Source organism: Elgaria multicarinata, chromosome 6, assembly GCF_023053635.1.
Source record: "Elgaria multicarinata webbii isolate HBS135686 ecotype San Diego chromosome 6, rElgMul1.1.pri, whole genome shotgun sequence".
In the NCBI taxonomy this organism is placed as follows: domain Eukaryota; kingdom Metazoa; phylum Chordata; class Lepidosauria; order Squamata; family Anguidae; genus Elgaria; species Elgaria multicarinata.
The window spans coordinates 86308363-86330707 of NC_086176.1; the positions used below are offsets into that span (position 1 = coordinate 86308363).

At 41.9% G+C, this 22345-nt stretch overlaps 1 protein-coding gene across 1 annotated transcript in view; it reads left to right on the forward strand.

Annotated features, from left to right (window-relative positions):
- CMYA5 (cardiomyopathy associated 5) overlaps nt 1-22345 on the forward strand; it is an 84410-nt gene that overhangs the window by 15416 nt on the left and 46649 nt on the right. The window contains exons 2-4 of the mRNA XM_063127981.1: nt 2102-11822; nt 17207-17302; nt 19883-20116. Of these exons, the coding sequence (XP_062984051.1) occupies nt 2102-11822; nt 17207-17302; nt 19883-20116 (10051 nt within the window). The remainder of the gene's footprint in view (nt 1-2101; nt 11823-17206; nt 17303-19882; nt 20117-22345) is intronic.

A 22345-nucleotide genomic window follows, 5' to 3' on the forward strand; every position in this document is an offset into this window, starting at 1 on the left:
TCTGGAGTGAACAACAAAATATAAATAAAATAAAATAATAAAACAACACTTTAAAAATCATATTTAAAAACAGAATACCAGTATTTATTTATTTATTTATTTTATTACATTTCTATGCCGCCCAATAGCCAAAGCTCTCTGGGCGGTTTACAAAATTAAGACAATTCAAGTATAAAACAACAGTATAAAACCATAATATAAAATACAATATAAAAGCACAACCAAGATAAAAAGGCTTCCTGAAATAAAGTTGTTTTCAGGAGGTGCCTGAAACAGTACAATGTTGGTGCCTGCCTGGTCTCAAGAGGTTGGTGCCTGCCTAAAGAAAGGGGGCCACCACACTGAAGGCTCTTATCCGGGTGGGCTCCAATCAGGCCATAGGTCCATGTGGAACCATCGGGAACATGCTCTCTGATCACCTCAGTGACTGGGCAAGTTGATAAGGGAGAAGGCACTCTCGCAGGTATTGCACGCTTGTGATTGACCACTCACAGAAGTTTTCGGATCCATTACAAGACATTGTGAATGACCAGGTCTCCCATGGTATCCCCTGGAAATCCTGTTATGAAAAGAATCACTTTAATGTGGTAATATCTAAGGGAAAATGGGATCTTCCCCCACTAGATGAGCTGTTTCAATAGAAGTGAAGGGATGGGAAATATTTAATTCAAAGCATGTGGTCACCCCTCTCCTCTCGTGCAATGCATCCCATAACAATCGTGGCAAAGAACCAGGAAGCACAAAGCCTCAGGCAAGCAACCCAATTTCCTCTTAATGTACAGATGTCCTTACACATAACTTGTAGTGTGAGAAAGTGTATGAAGATACACCTTTTCATCTACATTGCAATGCATATTCTCAGAAATATCATGTATTGCAGGTAGTGATACCTAACTCCATCTCACAAAGATGCACATTACAATATGCAGATGTGCACTGGGTGAGTTATTGTGCCTGCATTCACATGCAGTCTCCAAAGGCGACTCTCCTTGATGGATTGAGCTTTAATGTAGAATACAGAATCACTGAGAGTGGCCAGCTTATATCTAAAAGGCATTTTAAAAAAATACCGGATCCCAGAGAAAAACCTTGAAAATGACTTCACAGTTTCTGATCAATGCTACTCGTTCTATCAGGAAGTCACATGGGTTTGCTGGAGTTCAAGGAGCATGAGACATTGCTTGGCGACGCCTTACACCAGAGCCATTCATAATAGTGGTACTTTTCCTCCATATAACACTGATTAAAATATACAAAAGCTGAATTGGGTTCCTGGTAAATTGTCCTACTTCCAACAATACCAACAACTCTGTTCTTCTTTGACCTAAGTAAGCAACATCAAAAGATACACGGTGCTCATTTTTGAGTATCATGTATGAACTAGTCTGGTCCCGAGATTCAGCTCAGACTCCCAAACTCCAACATGGAACCTACTTTCACAGTTTCACAATTGCCCAACGTGGCAGCAACAGCTTGGCTGTGACCTATCTCGACTTATCTCGTGATCCATTTTGGGGTCACGACTCGCCACCCTCCAGTTAAAGACCACTGGTTTATAACATGGTCTGTGTCAAAGGTTACTACACCAAACAGGGCTCAGTTCTTTGTTTTTCTAAACAAAGTGTCAAATCTGCTTTCCCCAACCTGGTGTCCTCCAGATGTGCTAAACTACACTTCCCATATTCCCCAGCTGGATGATGATAGCTGTAGTTCAAAACATCTGGAGCACATCAGGTTGGGGAAAATACTAGAACAGAAAATCCAGTAGCTTGGGGCTGAGCGGCATGAGCACAAAAAACAGCACCTGTTAAATTCAAATTCACTAAGAAGTTTAATATTCTATGATTATTGTCTCACTACCTACACATACACACAACATTTTGAGCTCTTACATTTACATTCTCATGTAATCCTAGTGCAATAAGGCTCATGTTTGTGGCATCTTAGTACAACCTTGTAGCAGTTTTTGAGCGCCAATGTTTTAAATCCTTTTTAAAAATGAAATTACATCACATTAAGAAGTAATTGTCTTTATATATTTTAATCTTCTGTGATTACTTTTTAAAAAGAAGTTATAGTTTCTTAATATTTGTTTCTTTAGCAGTTTAAAAAAACTTAACCAGAATGAAGAGGTGAAATCCAAGTTGTCTGATGCTATGGATGCTGTTCAAAGTGAAGATAGTGGGTTGACATGGGAGACCAGTTCGAGTAGATGTTCCACATCCCAGGCCTCAGAAACTAGCACTACATCCGGTGTTTATAGTATGGAAAATTCATTCATGGATTGTCCCCCAGGAAAAGTTATGTTTCCAATGGATGAGGAAAAGACGGCTCAGAAAAGACCAAGCAGCTCACCAGATCAGAGACCATTGTCTCCAAATGAGAAGATCAGCACGGACAGTACAAAATGCGACTTTTCCAGAAAGCCAATGCAAGTAAAAGCTCAAGAAAGAGAATTAGATCCCTCTGATCCACACTCATGGCCCTTTCAAGTACAACCATCTAAGATTAAAGATTACTTGGTACAAATCACCCAGGACGTTGCAGATTCATTGCCAGAAGAAAAAGAAAATGCTTTGATGAAGAAGGGAGAGTTGCCTCTCAAAGGTACGGTGAGAGCTAGGATTCAGCTTATCACTGCAGTGCTGGAAGAAAGACATAAAAAGATTTTCCGGAGGGTGAACGGAAAAGATTTGCCTCCTCCTCCAGATGTAATCAAGAAGCCGAGGGAACAGCCCAAAATTTTCTCCAGGCAAGGCATCTCTGTATCTTTAAGGCATATTGAACGAGATGCCACCGATAAGAATAACAAGAAGGAAATTTTGCGTTATAATCTCAAGCACGTGGAGACAAATATTTCAAAGTCTGGTGCGTCTGTTCCCTATAACAAAGATGAGAAGCGAATGCGGCGATCTTTTCTGCCCGAAACTCTAAATAAGGCTTCTGAAAAGCTACCACCAATTTCATCGCTCCTGGCTGACAAAGCAAAGAAGCCAGATACCAAATCATATTCACTTGGAATGCAAACATCTGTCCCAGAACAGGTAAGCTTTGCTCCAGATCGTCCTGACAAAACAGAAAAAAGGGAATCACAAGCTCTTCTTGCTGGTACAGCAAAGGTCATGCCAGAAGAGTCAGCCAACCTCCTTGCTGAGATGGAGAGGCAGGAAATGCAAGATTATTCACCAGTGACCACAGAGGACACCGATAGATCAGAAAAACCAAAGGCTCTGCTAGAGAGGGAAACAGTTCAGCCTTGCTCACCTGTTTCTGCTGAACCTCTTTCTTATCCTGTGAGCAAACCAGAGAATCAGTCCGACTCAATGGTAACTGTGCTATCAGAAACCACAGCCCAGGATGTGCAATACCCAAATAATGCTGTAGCTATGCAGCATGCATCTGAGCAGTCTGTTTCAGCTGAAACTAGAAACCAAGATATTGAATTCACAGCCCCTTCACAATTAGAGATCAAAGACGCAGCCTTGTTGCATTCTGCTGAAGAAACAGGGAAACAAGCTGTCCCTCTTTACTCACCTGAAACAGCAGAGCCTCTGTCCAAACAGGCAGAACTACCACCTTCTGTTAGCTCCGCAGAAGAGCAAGAAAAGGAACAGTCAGAGGTGGGACGCTCAAAAGAAGTAGTGCAGGAGCAATTGGCCATGTGTTTACAAGCAGAGTCGGGGCATCTGCACGTGTTGCATTCAATGAAAGAACCAGAGCCTGGAGAAACTGTAACTGATTTAGGTTCTACAACTAGCAGAATAGAAACACAAGAACCCCAGATTGGTTCATATACAACTACAGAAAAGCATTCTGAGCTTTTGCAGCCCTCATATTTTACAGATGAAGCAGAGCAAAAGGAAAAAGAGCATCTTGAATCAGAATTCACAAAGCAAGCTGCGACCGCACAGGATTCTGTGACCGCATTCCTAGAGCCGAAGCATCCAGATGAGTCACACTTAAGAGGCCAAGGGGAGATTCAGACTGCACAGCCAGAAACTCAGCATCCCGATTCCTCTCTCCCCATTGCTGATGCTCACAGACAAGAAACTCACTCAGACTCTACAGCAGTAGCACAACCAGAAAGTGAACATCCAGTTATCTCTGAACCCATAAAGGCACCACAGGGATCAGAACACTTGGAGCCATCACATCTGAAAGCTGAAGAAGTAAAGCAAGACTCCCCTTTTGAAATGCATTCTGAGCTTCCGCAGCCCCCCTATTTCACAGGTGAAGCAAAGAAAAAAGAAAAAAAGCGTATGGAATCAGAATTCACAAAGCAAGCTGCTCCGGCACAGGACTCTGTGACCACATTCCTAGAGCCGAAACATCCAGATGTGTCACATTCAAGAGGCCAAGGAGAGAATCAGACGGCACAACCAGAAACTCCGTGTCCCGATTTATCCCTCCCTGTTGCTGATGCGCACATGGAAGAAACTCGCTCAGACTCTAGAGTAATAGCACAACCAGAAAGTGAACATCCAGTTATTTCTGAACCCATAAAGGCATCACAGGGATCAGAACCCTTGGGGCCATCATATCTCAAAACTAAAGTAAAGCAAGACTCTTCTGTTGAAGAGCATTCTGAGCTTCCACTGACCTCTTATTTTACAGGTGAAGCACAGCAAAAAGGAAAAGAGCATCTGAAATCAGAATTCACAAAGCAAACTGCTCAGGCACAGGTCTCTGTGAGCACATCCCTAGAGCCAAAGCATCCAGATGTATCATACTCACATGGCCAAGGGGAGATTCAAACTGCACAGCCAGAAACTCAGTGCCCCGATTTATCCCTCCTTGTTGCTGATGTCCACAGAGAAGAAACTCACTCAGACTCTACAGCAATAACACACCCAGAAAGTGAACATCCAGTTATCTCTGAACCGATAAAGGCACCACAGGGATCAGAATCCTTGGGGCCATCACATCTCAAAGGTAAAGAAGAAAATAAATACTCCCCTGCTGAAGCACTCAACTTGTCAGAGCAGCTACCACCTATTTCATCTCTTCTGACTGAAAATACAGAAAAGCAGGAAACTCAGTTGACTTCACTAGTAACTGCAGCACCACTGTCAAAGCAGCCACACTCTGTTTTACCATGTCCAACTGAACAAATGGCAAAGCAAGAGAATCTGCCCCAACTTCCTGAGATAGCTACTGTGGCAGCAGAAGCATCATTCACCACTGCGGCCTTCCAAAATGAGGAAGTGACAGAAGTAGAGTTTCAGCCCTTGTTGCCCACAGAAGTTTCATCAGAAGAATTACTGCCGATTTCAAGAGAGCCAGATGTTGCCATGGAGAGGAAAACAACTCACCTTGTTTCACCTTTACCTGGCGAACCTCCAAGTGAAGCATCTGTTCTGTCCCAAGAAAAAGTGAGGTTAGAAAACCAGCTCTATCCATCTATGAATGCAAGGCTGTGCTCTGAGAGTCAGGATGAATCCCATCCCACCATAAATGAAGGCCAGCAAGAAGGCTGGTTTGAGCTGGACCGTTTGGTTGAATTTCAATCAAGAAAGCAGACTATGAAACAGAATTCTTCTGTATCATTCCAGCTGGAAGAAACAATTGCATTGCACTCTGTTGATGAAGGAGAGAGAAACGATAGGCATCCTGACAAACCCATCACTAAGCCTGGGCATCCAGATCCATTGCATCCTGATTGTGTTCTGGAAAAGCAGGAGAGGACACAGACTGATATTGAGAAAACTACTCAGCAGTTATCACATACAGTTCTACCAATGGAAGCAGATACATTACAGTCAGCAGAAGAAGCAGAGATAAATGGGATCCCACCTCATTTGCCTGCAACTGCACAAAATTTATCCAACTCAGTTTATTTACTGGGAACGCAAGAAAAGCAGTGTGTTTTAACAGAAACAGCAACCCTAGATTCTGTACCATCCATTACAGCCGAAGCAGAGAAATACAACACTACAGAACCTGAATCAAAACATATGGGAAAGCAAAGTATTCAGGCTGTACCTGCAGAGTTAGAGCCAGACTATCCAAATGTGTCACATTCCATATCTGAATCAGGAAAGCCTTTAGATGTATCTTTCCCATTTCCAAGTGCAGAGGAAAGAGACCTTCAATCACATCGGTCTGTGACTTCAGAATCAGATGGTGAAGGCCCAATTTCATCAGAAAGGAAGAGAGAAGAAGCTGGACTTCATTCACTCATCACGCCAATGTCAGAATGGGAATGTCCTACTGCTGCTCCAGAAACACAGAGAAGCCAAAAGGGTTTATTTGATAGTTCATTGAATGAGGTATCCAAACCATCTCTAATAATGGTATCACTTGTTCCTGATGAAATAAAGCATCAGGCAGTTGCTGCAGAGACCACAGTCAGTTCAGTGCTGGCCTCAGAACAGGCAAACTTCCTTTCACCGGAGCGTAAGGACAAAGCTGAGCAAGAAGGAAGTCAGTTCCCTTTTCCTACTGAGACTCCAAGAATGGTTCCTGAAGACTCACCATCCTTTACAACTTTCCCCGTTGGTGAAGCCAGGGAAGAGCCGCTTTATTCACCTATGGCCCCAAAGATTGGGACAGAGGAATCAAACTCCATCCCCGAAGACTTTGTTTCTGTAGAAGTAAAGGAAATGGTTCCTCCTGTCTCAGAACTACTTTCTCCTGAAACCATTTCATCATATGTTGCTGCTGTAGGAGAGAAACAAGACCAGTCAAAACATATGAGAAAGCAAACTATTCAAGCTGAAACTGCAGAGTTAGAGCCAGACTTTCCAAATGTGACACATTCAGGATCTGAAGCAGGAAAACTTTTAGATGCATCCTCCCCAGTTCCAAGCACAGAGGAAGGAGACCTTCAATCACATCGGTCTGTGACTTCAGAATCAGATGGTGAAGGCCCAATTTCATCAGAAAGGAAGAGAGAAGAAGCTGGACTTCATTCACTCATCACGCCAATGTCAGAATGGGAATGTCCTACTGCTGCTCCAGAAACACAGAGAAGCCAAAAGGGTTTATTTGATAGTTCATTGAATGAGGCATCCGAACCATCTCCAGTAGTAGTAACATTTGTTCCTGATGAAATAAAGCATCAGGCAGTTGCTGCAGAGACCACAGTCAGTTCAGTGCTGGCCTCAGAACAGGCAAACTTCCTTTCACCGGAGCTTAAGGACAAAGCTGAGCAAGAAGGAAGTCAGTTCCCTTTTCCTACTGAGACTCCAAGAATGGTTCCTGAAGACTCACCATCCTTTACAACTTTCCCCGTTGGTGAAGCCAGGGAAGAGCCGCTTTATTCACCTATGGCCCCAAAGATTGGGACAGAGGAATCAAACTCCATCCCCGAAGACTTTGTTTCTGTAGAAGTAAAGGAAATGGTTCCTCCTGTCTCAGAACTACTTTCTCCTGAAACCATTTCATCATATGCTGCTGCTGTAGGAGAGAAACAAGACCAGTCAAAACATATGAGAAAGCAAACTATTCAAGCTGAAACTGCAGAGTTAGAGCCAGACTTTCCAAATGTGACACATTCAGGATCTGAAGCAGGAAAACTTTTAGATGCATCCTCCCCAGTTCCAAGCACAGAGGAAGGAGACCTTCAATCACATCTGCCTGTGACTCCAGAATGGGAAGGTGAACACCCAGTTTCATCAGAAAGGGAGAAAGACGAAAGTGGACTTTATCCATTTATAACTCCTACATCAAAAGTGGAATGCCCTACTGCTGCTCCGGAAACACAGGGAAGCCAAAATGATTCATTTGAAAGTCCATTGAATGAGGTATCCAAACCATCTCTAATAATGGTATCATTTGTTCCTGATGAAATAAAGCATCAGGCAGTTGCTGCAGAGACCACAGTCAGTTCAGTGCTGGCCTCAGAACAGGCAAACTTCCTTTCACCGGAGCTTAAGGACAAAGCTGAGATAGAAGGAAGTCAGTTCCCTTTTCCTGCTGCGATTCCAAAAATGGTGCCAGAAGAGTCACCATCCTTTACAACTTTCCCCGTTGGTGAAGCCAGGGAAGAGCTGCTTTATTCACCTATGGCCCCAAAGATTGGGACAGAGGAATCAAACTCCATTCCAGAAGATATTGTTTCTGAAGAAGTGAAGGGAATACATCCTCCTCTTTCATTGTATGCGACTGTAGGAGAAAAACAAGAGCAGTTTCATTCATTTTTTAATGAAGAGTCTCTGGCTGCTGAAAAAGAAGATATGCAAGATGCTCAGTTTAATTTCCTTGTTACTGCACAGTCTGAAATGAGGAATCAGGATTTCCAGCCATATTGTCCTACGACAACACAGCCAGAGCTAGAAGATTTGACCTTATTGAATTCAACTGAAGAGGTCAGGAAACAAGAGACCCCTCTATGTCCACCTTCTGCTTTGCCATCTGCACCCAGACATCAAGAATTATTGGGTCACAAGGGAGAACAAGGAACTCAAGAAAGGATAATGTTGGAGTCTGAACATTCAAAGGAGCATGATGCTACTTTAAAGCCATCTATCATGCAACAGGAATTGGAACAAGTAAAGTTACTGCGGTTAGTAAAAGAATCAGCCATAGAAGGAAATCAGCCTTATTCTTCTATAACTGTTCAAGATTCACCCCAAGCAGCTGATGAGACAGAAAGACAGCAACACCAGGGCTCTGTTTCTCAAACTGCAGAAGTGGGTTCTGGAGTTTCTATGTTATCAGAGTTGATGGATGAAGCAAAGAAACAAGAACTTCCTCCACCACTGTCTGAAGTTGCTCCGTTAGAATGTAAAGACTCTGTTTTGTCCACAGTGGAATGGGGGGAAGTCCAACATCCACTGGATCTGGGACATTTAGGTTTATCTCATTCCACAGAAACACAGCTCTCTTCATCTGAAGCACAAAATCAGACTTCCAAACAACCACCATCAGTTTCATCTCTGCTCACCAAGGAAGTGGAGGAGCAGGAAGTCAAGTCACATCCAGCAGCAGCCTCAATGTCATCATCTGTCTTGAGTCAATCCAGCTCTGCCCTGCTGGATCTAATGGAAGAGGACGAGAAACAAAAAAATCAGCCTTGCTCTCCTGAGGTAGCAAATGTGATGCCAGAAGAGCCCTTGTCCATTGCTGCATTCCTTCTTTCTGAGGCAAAAACAATACATGCATCTTTTCGTCAAACCTCAGAAACAGAGACTCTAGATGCTAAATCTTCTTTCAAGGAAGCTGGTTTGTTGATCGAAAGATCAGGAAGTGCTTCAGCTCTTCCTCCTGAGACAAATGTAACGATGAAGAGAGAAGACCAGCCTTCTACAACACATTTTGAGTCCGAACAGTTTGCTAGTAAACCTCAAGCAGATGTTATTTCAAGATGTTCCCTTGAAGGTATAAAGGAAAACATCCCTGATATTCCTCCACTACCTAATGTAATTCTGAATGAGCCTTCCAATGCCTTGATACTAGAACCCATGAATTATACCCACACACTTAACCTACATTCATCACTAAGTTTAGAAGACTCAGATACAACTGTCAACAAGGCTATGGTGGAGAGAGCTCTGAAAGAACCTGAAATCTACTTACAAAAAGAAAAGGACTTAAAAGATGATGAGAAATGGAGTGAAGAATCCATACCTGCTCCTGAACTTGATCAAGGAAATGACACATTTGCTATTTCTGAAGGTTGCGAGGAAGCAAATATTCATGTTCCTCCACTAATTTCTTCTGCTGACAAAGAAGACAAGCATGTACTAGAGAGTTTAGAATGCTTGGAAAAAGTTCCAGTGCTGAAAGCAAAACCATTTGATGAGGCTGAAGGTGTGGTTGTTGACCATGAACCTTCAGTGTGTAAACTGAATGGAAAAACTTTAGAAGGCTTAAGAGCAGACAACCGTGAAACTAAGGGAAATGAATCAAAGGAACTTGTCAAAGAAAAAGATGCCCAGGAAAATGTAGAAACCACAATGGAAGTTTCTTTTGTTCCAGAAAACATGGGTGATGGCATTTTAAATGCCACTCGTATTGATTACATTGAAAAGTATACCTTGATTGATGATGCTTCCTTCACCCAGACAGGAAAAGAACAGCTTCTTAAAGATGTGCAGAGGCCATTTGATGTTACAAATGAAAATTCTGAGGAAGGTACATCTCCAGTTGCAAGCGCAGAGAATACTTTAGAATTGTCTTTATTAGAAAGAGATTTCAATAAAGCCAAGAAAGAAAACACCCATGAAGACACTTCGAAGATATTAAATGAAGATGAAACTGTGAGAGGAAATTATGAAAACACAGAGGGTGAACCTAACTTAGTAGGTGCTGATACACCCTTATTTAACTCAGAAAAAGATGAATTATCCCAATCTCCGTTATTTCCCTTGCCTGTCACTGCAGTGAACCCTGAGCTTCTGGAGGTGCCACCTACTTTGGCATTTTTCTACAAAGATCTCTATAAAGAAATAGTGGAAGGAACTAAAGAAGATAGCAGCAAATGTCCATCCAGTGAAGAAACTGACAAGCCTTTTCATACTAGACGCCATGCTTCAGATGATGGGTCTGGAATATACTTTGAAAAGGACATTCCCAATGATTATACTCCAAATAATTTGGAAGAATCCCAGAAGGAGAAAGTTCTAAAAGATCAGCCTATTAATGAACAAGCTTTAAACCAAACAAGAGTCTCAGAAATTACATGGGAACCAAGTGAAAAGGTTCACGAGCCTATTCACACTCTAGCTGAAGCAAATGCCCATAGAGGGCTCTTATCACCAAGTGGAGTTGTGGAGGGTCTGAGTGATACATTGATAGAGAGGCCAACTGAGATTGTGAGTGACATAAAAGTTGGGATTTGCCAGCCAACACATGCAATTCCTTTTGGAAGTGGGCTCTACAGCTCGGGTGCAAGCAATGATGATAGCAGTCAAAGAAGAGAAGAAGAATCCTTGTCTGAAGAAACAGACCAAGTGTTACCCGAGGAGACGAGTGATGAGGAGTCTAGTCCAATACTTGATTATGCAGCAACTGTCTATCAAAATGAAGCACTTGTGCAAGATGAATCACAGAATGTTGCTTGTTTGGAAGTTGACCAAAACCAACAATCTGAAATAACAGAAGTTCACGAAGTTGATAATTATGTTGTCAGAAAACCTGTTGAAGAAAGCACACGTTCTCTTGAAGCATTGCAGCATGTTGACAGTCACCAGCAAAGTGATGGACAACCAGAAGGCAAGTTAATGTCAGTCCTTGACGAGCCCATGGCACAAGATGCACATCCTTTAGATCAGGAGCATCTCCCATATTTGGACACTGAGAGGCAAACTTCTGAAAAAAGCATTGGAGAAAATATTGCCCAGGAACTAACTGAACACAACATAGAAACAATAGACCAACTAGAACCAGAAGCAATAAATGATAAACCATTTGTGGAATTGGACTACTCTCTCCTGTCACATGATTTTGATACCTATCCATTGTACTCAATAAAAGAAGAAGAGTACAGTGACACTGATGAAGATCTAGCTGAGCTTATGGACTATGAAATGGTTGGCCGTGATGACGTCTTTCGGGAAGAAACCTCCTCAGAAGCGGCTCATGAAGAACTGCTGTTTGACGACAGAAAATCCTCAGATCATATTAGTGATAGTTATGAATTTGTGAATGAAAGAGAAGCAAGTATGTATGCTGAAGAAGAGGAATTTGAGTTGATGGATTCTGGAAAGCCACCAAGAAATGCTCCAGAAACTGAGATCCTACAGAAAGAAATAGAGCAGGCAGATTTGGATACCTACTGCTACCAGTGTAAATGTCCCATCTCTGGTGAGGACAAGCTCTTTGGGGAGCATAAAGAGCATGATGTGACGGACTTGGATACAGCCGTGGCTTTATTAAAGGTAAGCAATTAACATTTTGGAATTACTGAATTGTGTTTTCATTATCTCGGATGTTTAATTAAGGATGCTTCACTGGAATATAGAGCACACACCACAGGGTCATGAGAGCAAATAATTGTTAGTGACCTAATATAGGCAGGTTGCATTGTGTTTAATTTATTTTACCATTCCCTCTAAGAAAGAGCAATTCTGTTTGAAACGCATCAGGGGCAGCATTAATTGGAGTGTTTTCACAATTACTTAGTTTTTCAGCACCTAGGGGTTCATCTCTCTTTTTCCCATTGGAAAAAATACAGGTAATCAGTGGGAAACATCCTCTCTCCCAGTACCTCTGATTTGTTCAAAATTGGAGGCTCCCCATGGCTACTTAAAGGATTGGAAATCAAGAATCTCCTGCGTGAGGAGGAAAAAAGGCGGGTTATAAATGCAACAATAAATTAAAAATAAATAAATTCCCCAACAGGATCAGAAGGATAACTCTGAATCACGGACCAGAAATAACAACAGGGATTGGATTTTATGCATCGCAAACTGGCGAATTGGCCGGTGCTTGGAGGAGCTGCTTCTGCAAATGCTGGCCTAGTCCAATAACTCAGCTAGAGCTTGGAAGAGCCACTCTGTCATGTGCATGCCCGTTCTGTCTGGCATTCACACGTGCTGACGAACTGACACAAGACACCTAATCAGTGAGACTTCATTTATTGAGGAACTCCCACGGTAAAAAGCTTAATGGTTACGCACTTCCAAAATACTTAAAGCTGATTGATGGTCAGAAAGCTTTAGGCTCCATTCCTGATACGATACTCCAGGCAATCACACAGAGGAATTCTTGAAAGGCTTAACAAACCATCCCAAGGGAGCTTGTCCAAACGCTGCATACGTTGGTAACTCAAGGAACATGGCCAAAGCCTAAACAAGATCATGGGATGGGTAGAAATCCCAGGCACCAGGAGTCTCATGCTTCTGCTTAGTACTGGCAACTCGCAGTCACCTGAGTCCTGCCAGAGGAAATGTCCAAATAGTCAAACTCAGCCTGCTGAACACTGAGTCGACCACAAATGCCCAATCCACAGCAAATGCAAGTTCAAGTCTATAAAAAGCCTCACGGTACTTTTCATGGCACAGTCCTCAGAAATCCAAAGTCCAAATAGAAGATAGTCCATGTGCAGAGTGCTTTCAAAGTCCCAAATAGAGATGGATCCAAACAGGGAGGGCTTTCAGGCCTTGCATCAAAAGATGATCCTAGCAAAACCTCTTTGCCTTTGCCCTAGCTTATAAAGGGATTTCAGGACTGTTCAAAACCACTTCACAGACAGGGGTTCTGGCCTGTAAATCGTGCCCATGTCCAAACAGGGTGACACTGCTCAACCCACCAAGATGATGCTACAATCTGAGTGACTCCTTCAACAAAGGCTCCCCACTTTTCTAAACCCTATCAGTTCCCCAGAGAAGACTAGCAGCTTCAAGGCCGAGACACTCCTGTGAGAACGGACAGAGACAAGCTTACACAGACATTCCAAACTAATTCTCATTAAATCTACTTACAACCCTGCAAGGCTTCCCTGGCCTTGCATGAGAGTTATACCGACACACTCTTCCAGACGCTGGATGCATCGTTTTGTGCACTGCTTGCTTTCCCAATTGGCATAATGAGCAACATGAGATGCTGGGGAATTGGTGGTCAGTAGCCAACTGTCCAAGTGTCAGTGGAGTCCTTTTCTCTATGACGAGAGAGGCACAGAGCTCCCCAGAGAAAAACGGAATAGGTGGAAGGTGGAACTGGAAGACATCAGGAAGGGAGGGAGTCTTTGATTGGAAGACAGGAACCTTTGGAAGTAACTCAATTAAAAACGACAAAAAGTAAAGTAAAACCGCAATCACAGCTGCGTAAAAAGTTCAAGGAATTTAAAAGTTAAAAAAAAACCAGCATAAAATATAACTCTGTAAAAAAAAAAAGATATTTGGCCCCTGCCTTTACAGTGCTGTGTTGCCACTACTTTGCCTTTAATCCCACTGTTGCAGGAGGGTGGCGGGTAATCCTGTTTGCAGAAGCAGCATGGGCTTTCTGGTGGCCATTCAGCATGCTGACCTGCCCCCTGCCTGGCTTCTGGTGACCAATCAGTGGTTGCCATCTGCCTGGAATGCAACCGGCTTGACACCAGAGCAAGGTCAAATGGCGGAAGGGCCACAACGACCTTGCTTCTTCCGGGAAAGTCGGAATAAGTCCCCGACTTTTCCAATGCGTAGCTTCGAGGAAAAGCCCCAAGGTGGCTGCAAATCGGTAGCTGTGTCGTATAACCAGCACCAATATGCAGCCACTGCAGGGTTTAGAAGATGTATAGATAGTCCCCAAGTGCCAAAAAGTAATCAGAGTAGGTACAGGTGAACATCTGGGGGGAGAGTGAAATTTGAATTACAGCCTTCCCAGCTGACACTCCTAACCCCTGCACTGTCTTTCTAACATGTGCTTCAACACCCTTTTAGTTGCTCCGATGAACAACTTTTCAGTAAGGGTGAAATTCATGGAGGTCCATTAATAAACGTCCATTGACTTGGAATAGAGCTTGCGGCCTTCTCAGCCTATAGAGAGTCTAGCCTACAACAGCGAATGATAAGCAGTTGCTAAGAATATCAGAAAAGTCATATGCCTCTGTTTCATCCTTAGCCTAGTTTCTTGAAAGTCAAAGGACTTGAGCATGTCCCATGACATCATCCCTTGGCTCTGTTACTCGGGGAGAGAGAGACAGAGAGAGCGCCAAAAATTAATTCTAGACTAGTGAAATAAACCTGCTTCCATGTGACTTGTTCCACCAGGCAAAATGTCGCTTTCAATCTTATACCATTTCTGCCTTGTTTCCACTATTCACATGTTATTGTGTTCTTCAAGGAGGTTATCAGGTAACAGAACGCTCACTGCCTCAGCTTTCATCAGCCATGCAATATGCTCAGTGTGATAAGCTGTGAATAGGGGCTATTTTTTATTATTATTAAAATGTTTACCTGCAAAACCCGTGTTCACCTTGGAAGTGCCAAATGTTTTTTATCACGTGTATTTATGCACACACTCAGTGTAAATATTGCAATTTGGTATGTGCATTTTATAATTCGCAGATGTCACATACGCTAATTTCCAGTCTTGCTTTAACCTTCCTTTTAGGTATAGGGAAGAATCTGATTAACGTCAAGGGTGTTTATGAAACACAAACTGCTTTTGAACAGATGGCCCAAGTGTTCCAAAGGAAGGTCAAGGAAGGCTACTGTAGGAGAGATAGTTATAACTCATGAATGTTGTCCTCCATTATTTGAAGAACCTAATCCTCCATAACTTCTGAGAGGCAGCTTCAGAAGCACAGGAAAAGCAGGTCAAATAAAATTAGGGCTGCTAATTGCTCAAGGATTTATTTTATTTATTTATTTATTTATTTATTTATTAAAACATTTATATCCCGCCCTATACCACAAGGATTTCAGGGAGGCATACAAATAAAATCATACATATAAAATAGAATAAATACACAGTTCTAAAACAAATTAAACCATTAATATGTTAAAATCAATGTGAAATTTTAAAAGAGTAAAATCCAGGTAAAACAAGACAGTGTGCAGGCTGGTGGATTTAGACATCAAAGGCTCTGTCAAAAAGCCATGTCTTAACCTGGTGCTGAAATGAAGCCAGTGCCGGTGACAGTCGGGCCTCCAGGGGAGGGCATTCCACAGCCGGGATGCCACAACAGAGAAAGCCCTCTCCCGTGTCCCACCATAGCATATACAGTATTTCATATTGGTGGGGCATGGAGAAAGGCTCCACGAACAGATCTCAGGCCTCGGGCAGGCAGATATAGGGAGAGGAGCTCCCTCAAATATTGAGGTCCTAGGCCGTTTATGGCTTTAAACATCATTACCAACACCTTGAATTCCGACCGGAAACATATTGGCAGCCAGTGCAATTCCTTTAAGACCAGTGTTATATGGTCTCTATGAGATTTTTAGTTGGTTGAACATGCTGCTTGGAATCCAAAAGGCTGTATTATTATTATTATTATTATTATTATTATTATTATTATTATCATCGTTATCATCATCATCATCAACATCATCGTTATCATCATCATCATCATCATCATCATCCCACCTTTTGCCCAATACTGGGCCTTAAGGCGGCCTCACCATGGCCTATCAAGGCCCTCTTTTCTTCTACAGCCCTGAAAAACCACTCTAAAAAAATTCCACTCCTGGGTGGTGTCTATTCGGCCTTGCTTTGGAAGGGGATCCTCTCAAAAGCCTGCAGCATCGTTGCTGTGAGGCTAAATCAATAAAGTTAGACAGGGCAGGAGGTAGCACAGGCTATCCGGCTGGAAAAGCCCACCCCCTGCTGTGTTCCTGCGCTTACCCATCAACAACAAAAGATGTAGCCCATCTCTCTGCCACATTCAGTAGATTTTTTTGCAATGCCCAATGGATAACCTGGAGCAAAGATAAAAGTGTCCCTAAATCTGCACTGTGAAAATGCACCATTTTGTAGAGCAAATCCTGACGTGGTTACAAGTTGGCAGCTGTGTCATTTAAATAATGCAGCACTGCTGGGCAACCACTACAGAGTTAATAGAGCTTATAGACATCCTCATGGAGGATAGCAGATCCTCCAGAATGGTGTTCGACGTGGCTGCAGCTAGAACACAAAATCAGCCACCTGTTCCCCTGACCTTATGCTCATGGAAATGCTTGAAGAAAGCCATGGGCCTTTAGGGATCCTGTCCATAGCTTTTAATAAATCAATTGATTGCTTCATTGATTCCATCTAATTAAATGCAAACATTACCAAAACCTTGATCTTCGTTCATCTCTTTTGACAATATTATTTTATCATTTATTAAGTAATGGCTATCACTTGTTAGAAGGAAAGGTAATCTTTAGTACTTTAATAGCGAATAGAAAATAAACTAATGTGCCAAAGCCAGGTTTCCCCCCCACCAGTCTGCCTTTTAGCCTTATTCCTCTAATAAAATGTATCCGCACAATTAATCAACTAATTAATAGATTAACTTGCCAATGAAATCTATGAAGTCTTTCAAGCTACATAAAGAAAGGGAAATTGTAGAAAACCCTGACAATCTTTTATATAGCTTATTGCCCATCTTAGGTTCCTCACAGTTGTTGGTATTATCTTCCTGATTCTGCAGTGTGGTTTATGTTCCCATAAGGCCTCCTCAATTAATCAGTGAGCTGTAAGATTGCATTTTGAGAGACCTTTTGTTAAGGATTAAACATTTTGTTTATATTTAGATTATGTATGTATGTATGTACATATATATACTTATACTGTCATGTCTCCTTGTCCTTCTGACCACTTTATTTAGATAGTTTCGGAAACTTTTATATTTCAGGGTCAATTGAATGGATTCCTAGATGTTTTGCAAGAAAGGGCTTTGAAGATTGAGGGGTTTGTCAGTGAAATAGAGGCTCTGTTTAATTCTCTTGAGGTAAGTGTGGCGTAGGGGCCCGCTGCGTTCTGGCAAATACCATTGGGGGTGGGGGTGGGGAGGGTTGTGGCAGCTGGAGGAGGCACCACTGTTTTTCTGCCTCTCCGGAGGTCAGTTGATTCAACGGTCAAGAAGTCTCAGCTCTGGCCAGCTGAAGTGTTTTTCAGTCAGATAGAAGCTCCATTTAATTCCCTCAGTGGTTGTGTTGCATTTGCGTGCCTTCACAAAGATGTATGCCAAGATACAAATAGTATACAAAACACTGTACATATGAAACACATAATATACTCAACAAAGGACCCAACTACAGAATACATCCGTTTATCAAGATCGTATGTTTAATTATAATTGCTTGGGGAAAACTTTTCTGTTGGAATTGAGCAGTGCTGTTATCAAGCTGAAATCTTCCCACTCGTCCAGTAGTACTTGTGTTCTTTCAGCTGCAAAGCCTCCTCCACGGGATGCTACAATATCTTAATGTGCAATTATATTACGTATGATAATACCAAACCAACACTTACCACCCAAGTGTCAAACCCGACATGTATCACACCAAAGCCTCTAAGATGATTGCTTACTATTCTTAGCTCTTAAATTTGTGTCCACCCAAGGACAGAATAAAAATAACATCATCTTCAGCTGAATTTATTACAGCTACACTGATCACTCCCCTAGTAAGACTAAAGTTAACAAAATTAAATTAACAAAAAGCTACTGAAGCTTTCAGGTCAACTATCCTCTTTGTTTCATTTCCCCAAAGTGTTTCCCTCCAGATACTTTGAACTACAACACTCATCAGCCCCGGACAGCATGGCCAGTGATTATTTTATTATTTACTTAATTTGTACCCCACCTTTCTACCAAGGAAATGGTACTCAATGGGAATTGTCATCCAAAACATCTGGAGAACATCAGGCAGGTTGGGGAGAGGCTAATCTACTGCGACGTTTTCTACTTTAGCTGACAACAGCTCTCTGTGGTCTCATGCGTGGATCTTTCCCAGCCCTGGTTGATGAAATCCTTTTAACTGGACCATCCCTAGGATAAATAGTGCCCTGGGCGAGGAATGCCCCGCCCCCTGTAGTTAGTTTTGCAGTGCCACCCAGAGGATTTATGACAGCCATCAAGAACTTGCTCAAATCCTTAATCCCTCAGCCACTGTGCTACAGTTTGCACAATCCAAAATTCAAAAACCCACATTCTGAGCAGTGGCGCAGCAGAACTATCACAGGTTTTAGTTTTAATATTTTTGTTTTGTCTTGTAGCAGTTCCTGTCTTTTGGTAAGCATTCTTCAGTTTAGAATATCCATTATTTTTATCTTTAAAAATAACACAGAAAAGTTATAAATGAAAAAGGTATCCAGCTGACCTCTAACAGCTTATGGCTTTATTTTATTATTTATATAGTGCTTATAGTATTTATAGTCTTCAAAGTGCTAAGCGCTCAGTAACGTTGCCTCAAAGTGAAGCCATGTTCCACTGATTTTTACCTAGCACAAATGACATTAAAGTGGAAACTGGGGGGTGGGGGTGGGGAAACATACTTTAAAGCTAATTGAAGGAAGATAATTTTTATTTTTATTTATTTATTTATTTATTTATTTATTTATTTATTTATTTATTTATTTATTGAATCACTTCTATCCCACCCTACATCTTTGGGATCTCAGGGTGGTATACAGATAAAATCAAATAGTATAAAACAATAATGTGCACAGCTAAAAATGTATTAAACCATTAACAAGCTAAAACAAGTAGAAAATTTAAAGCAATTAAAAGCAATTAAAACCATGCATAGCGTTAGCCCTCAAAGGCTTTGATTAAAAAGCCATGTTTTAACTTGGTGCTGAAACAAAGCTGGTGTCGGTGCCAGTCGGGCCTCTAAGGGGAGGGCATTCCACCACTGGGGTGCCACAACAGAAAAAGCCCTCTCCCATGTCCCACCATAATGTTGGTCAGACACACAGGAGGACTCCTCCAACAGATCTTAAATCTTGGGCAGGCATATATACAGAGAGGTGCTAGTTATTACCCAAACAATATGTGAAAACTTGAAAGGAAGTTACTTGCTTTTTGCCACCTAGGCAGTACATTAAAAAAAACATAGCCTTTGAGCTTAGCTTGGTGCTCCCCTCTGCTCAACTTGGTGCCCTCTCAGCTTGGCACCCCTTTGCTCAGCTTGGTTTTTGTACATGGAATGGGGGAGGGGTGCCATTTTGTCCTTCACCTCAGGCAGCAAAATTCATTTAGCTGACCCTGGTAGAGAGAAAGAGAGGAATCAGAGTTATACGGACTCTCCTTTTTCCAATAGCTATAGAGTGATAGATGCGACCAATATGGCGGCTTAGTTTCCCAAGGCATGTCTTGGCTCTTCTCATTGCACACTCCTGTTCCTTCCCTGGAATTTTACTTGTTATGAGACTTCTCTATGACAACCTATAAAACAGTGTCTTCTCTTTTGAAAGATCTGACCTTGGAAACACAGCCCGGAAATTACCCATTACTCAGAAGAAAAGTTCACCAATGAATTTTATTTTTCCATTATGTGGTTATATTGTGGATTTTTCTTTTTGTCCCTAGGAAAACTGTAAGGAAAAGGAACAGCTTTTGGAAGAGCAAAATGAAAGCATTGTCAAGATGGTGATAGGCCATCATGACAGAAAGGCACAGAGCTTTGAGGAAACAAAGAACACAAAAATGGAGTATCTTTATGAACAGATGGTGAATTTTCAAGAATATATCGATACAGCAAAAGATACTCTGGAGGCTATAATAAAGGGAACTGAGGGAATGGATGATTTTGTTTTCCTAAAGGTATGTATAAAACTATGTTTATTTTTTTCTCAAAATACTAGAACCTGGGGTCATCCCATGAAGCTGATTGGTGGGAAATTCAGGACAAATAAAAATAAGTACTTCTTCACACAGCACACAGTTAAATTATGGAATTCACTACCGCAAGATGTAATGATGGCCACCAGTTTGGATGGCCTTAAAAGGGGATTGAATGCATTCCTGGAAGAGAAGGCTATCAATGGCTTCTAGCCCTGATGGTTATGTGGTACCTCCAGAATCCGAGGCAGTAAGCCTATATGCAACAGTTGCTGGGGAACATGGGTGGGAGGGTGCTGTTGCACCGTGTCCTGCTTTGTTGGTCCCTGGTTGACAGCTGGTTGGCCACTGTGTGAACAGAGTGCTGGACTAGATGGACCCTTGGTCTGATCCAGCATGGCTCTTCTTATGTTCTTATGTTGCCATAAAATGTTTCAGAGTTTTGGAGCCTTTCTACATGAAGCATTTATTTATTGTGTGCTAGTGATTGCTCACCCATGTTAGTTTGCGGGTCTTTTACATGACATCATGATCCTCCAGGACTTCTCCTGTGCTTTGCAACCATATTAGCATTTTTTCTTTCCATTTATCTAATAAGGAAAGTTTGGTATATCCTGAATGGTGGCATGAAATCCCCCTGTATTTCCATAATTCCGTTATACCACAGCACCACCTAGTGCTTCTATAATGGAACATATAGAAAGGCAGAGAAAGAGAAAGCCTGGAAAAAAACACATGTAATGGAGCTGATCTTAATCGTTGTTTTAAAAGGATATTGTTGTTTTTATGTTCTTGATCGTTTAAAATTTTGTATACTTGTTTTTAATGTTCACTGTTTTTAACTTCTGTAAATTGCCCAGAGAGCTTCGGCTATGGGACGGTAAATAAATATAATATAATATAATATAATATAATATAATATAATATAATATAATAAATAAATAAATAAATAAATAAATAATCCCACAAAAATCTGGAACCAGAAGTCTCGGTAAAGTGGTGGGTTAAAAGCCTCATGTGGAAATGCCTTTGGACAGCTGGAAAAAATAAATGTGTATAGATTATACTCCTTCTTACATGCATTTACATGTAAGTAGCGATTGCCTTTTTAGCAGTCACATAAATGTTAAGCCTTCAATCCTACACCCACTTAACTAGAAGTAAGGGTGCTTCCAGATGAAGGAATCCTAGCACCACCAGAGAAACCATGATTTGTCGTGATGTCCTCTCAACCAACACCAACCAACAAGTCATGGTTTGCAAGTGGCCACTAAATCAAGTTCTGGAATCTCAGTTTGAAGCAAGTTTGCAAATGACAGTTAGGACAAACTATAGTTTGTCATTCTAGGTAAACAATAAACCATTGTTTGAGACATTCCTCCACTCTTACTGGTCATGGTTTAGAACAAAATCCAGGGATTCCCAGGAAAGAGGGAAGCAAACAATCCTCCTGCTCTTTTTTCCGTCATATAATAAGACCCAGAAAATCTGATTTGGGGGGCTGTAACGATACTTGCTGCCATTTCCTGCTGTGTGCAGGAGAAGCTGCACGATAAAATCACTCACTGAATGGGCCACGTGGTCACTGCTTACTTCCTCTTTCTTCCCCATGTGAAGAAAGAGGAAGCTGCTCATCTCTATAGTGGGACAGAAGTAGGAGCAAAGTGATGGTAAGGAAACACAATTCCCCGCCCCCTGGCCTGATGATCCCATAAGATGGAGGGCGCAATTGCAGCATGCCTGATCTCTTCTGTAAATTGGTGTGTGTGGGAGGGGAGCTATTGCAGGCTCTGCCACTGCCTCATAAGTGGATTTGGGAGAAAGAACTGGGGAAGACTCCCCCCCCCCCGCTCCACTGGGGGAAAATAGTGAAGAGAAAGAGAGAGAACATGCCAGGGGAGGGAAGAAAGTGAGGTGAAAAAGCATGCTGGAGAGCTGGGGTAGGGATGGGGAAGACAGAAACTGAAGAAGCAGAAAACAGGAAGGCAGTGTGTGTGTGAAGGCCTCTTGCTCAAGGCCCCCCTCAACCTTGGCACCACTACTGAGCTTGTGCTGGCAGCTTGCAATCTTGTGCCCATTTCTTTTTTTAAAAAAAAATTTTTTTATTCATTTTCAACACTATATAAACATAGATAAACATTTCCAAAATATAACTGAAACAAACACAATAAGAAAAAAAATACATCAAATATCTGCTGCATACATATTGAA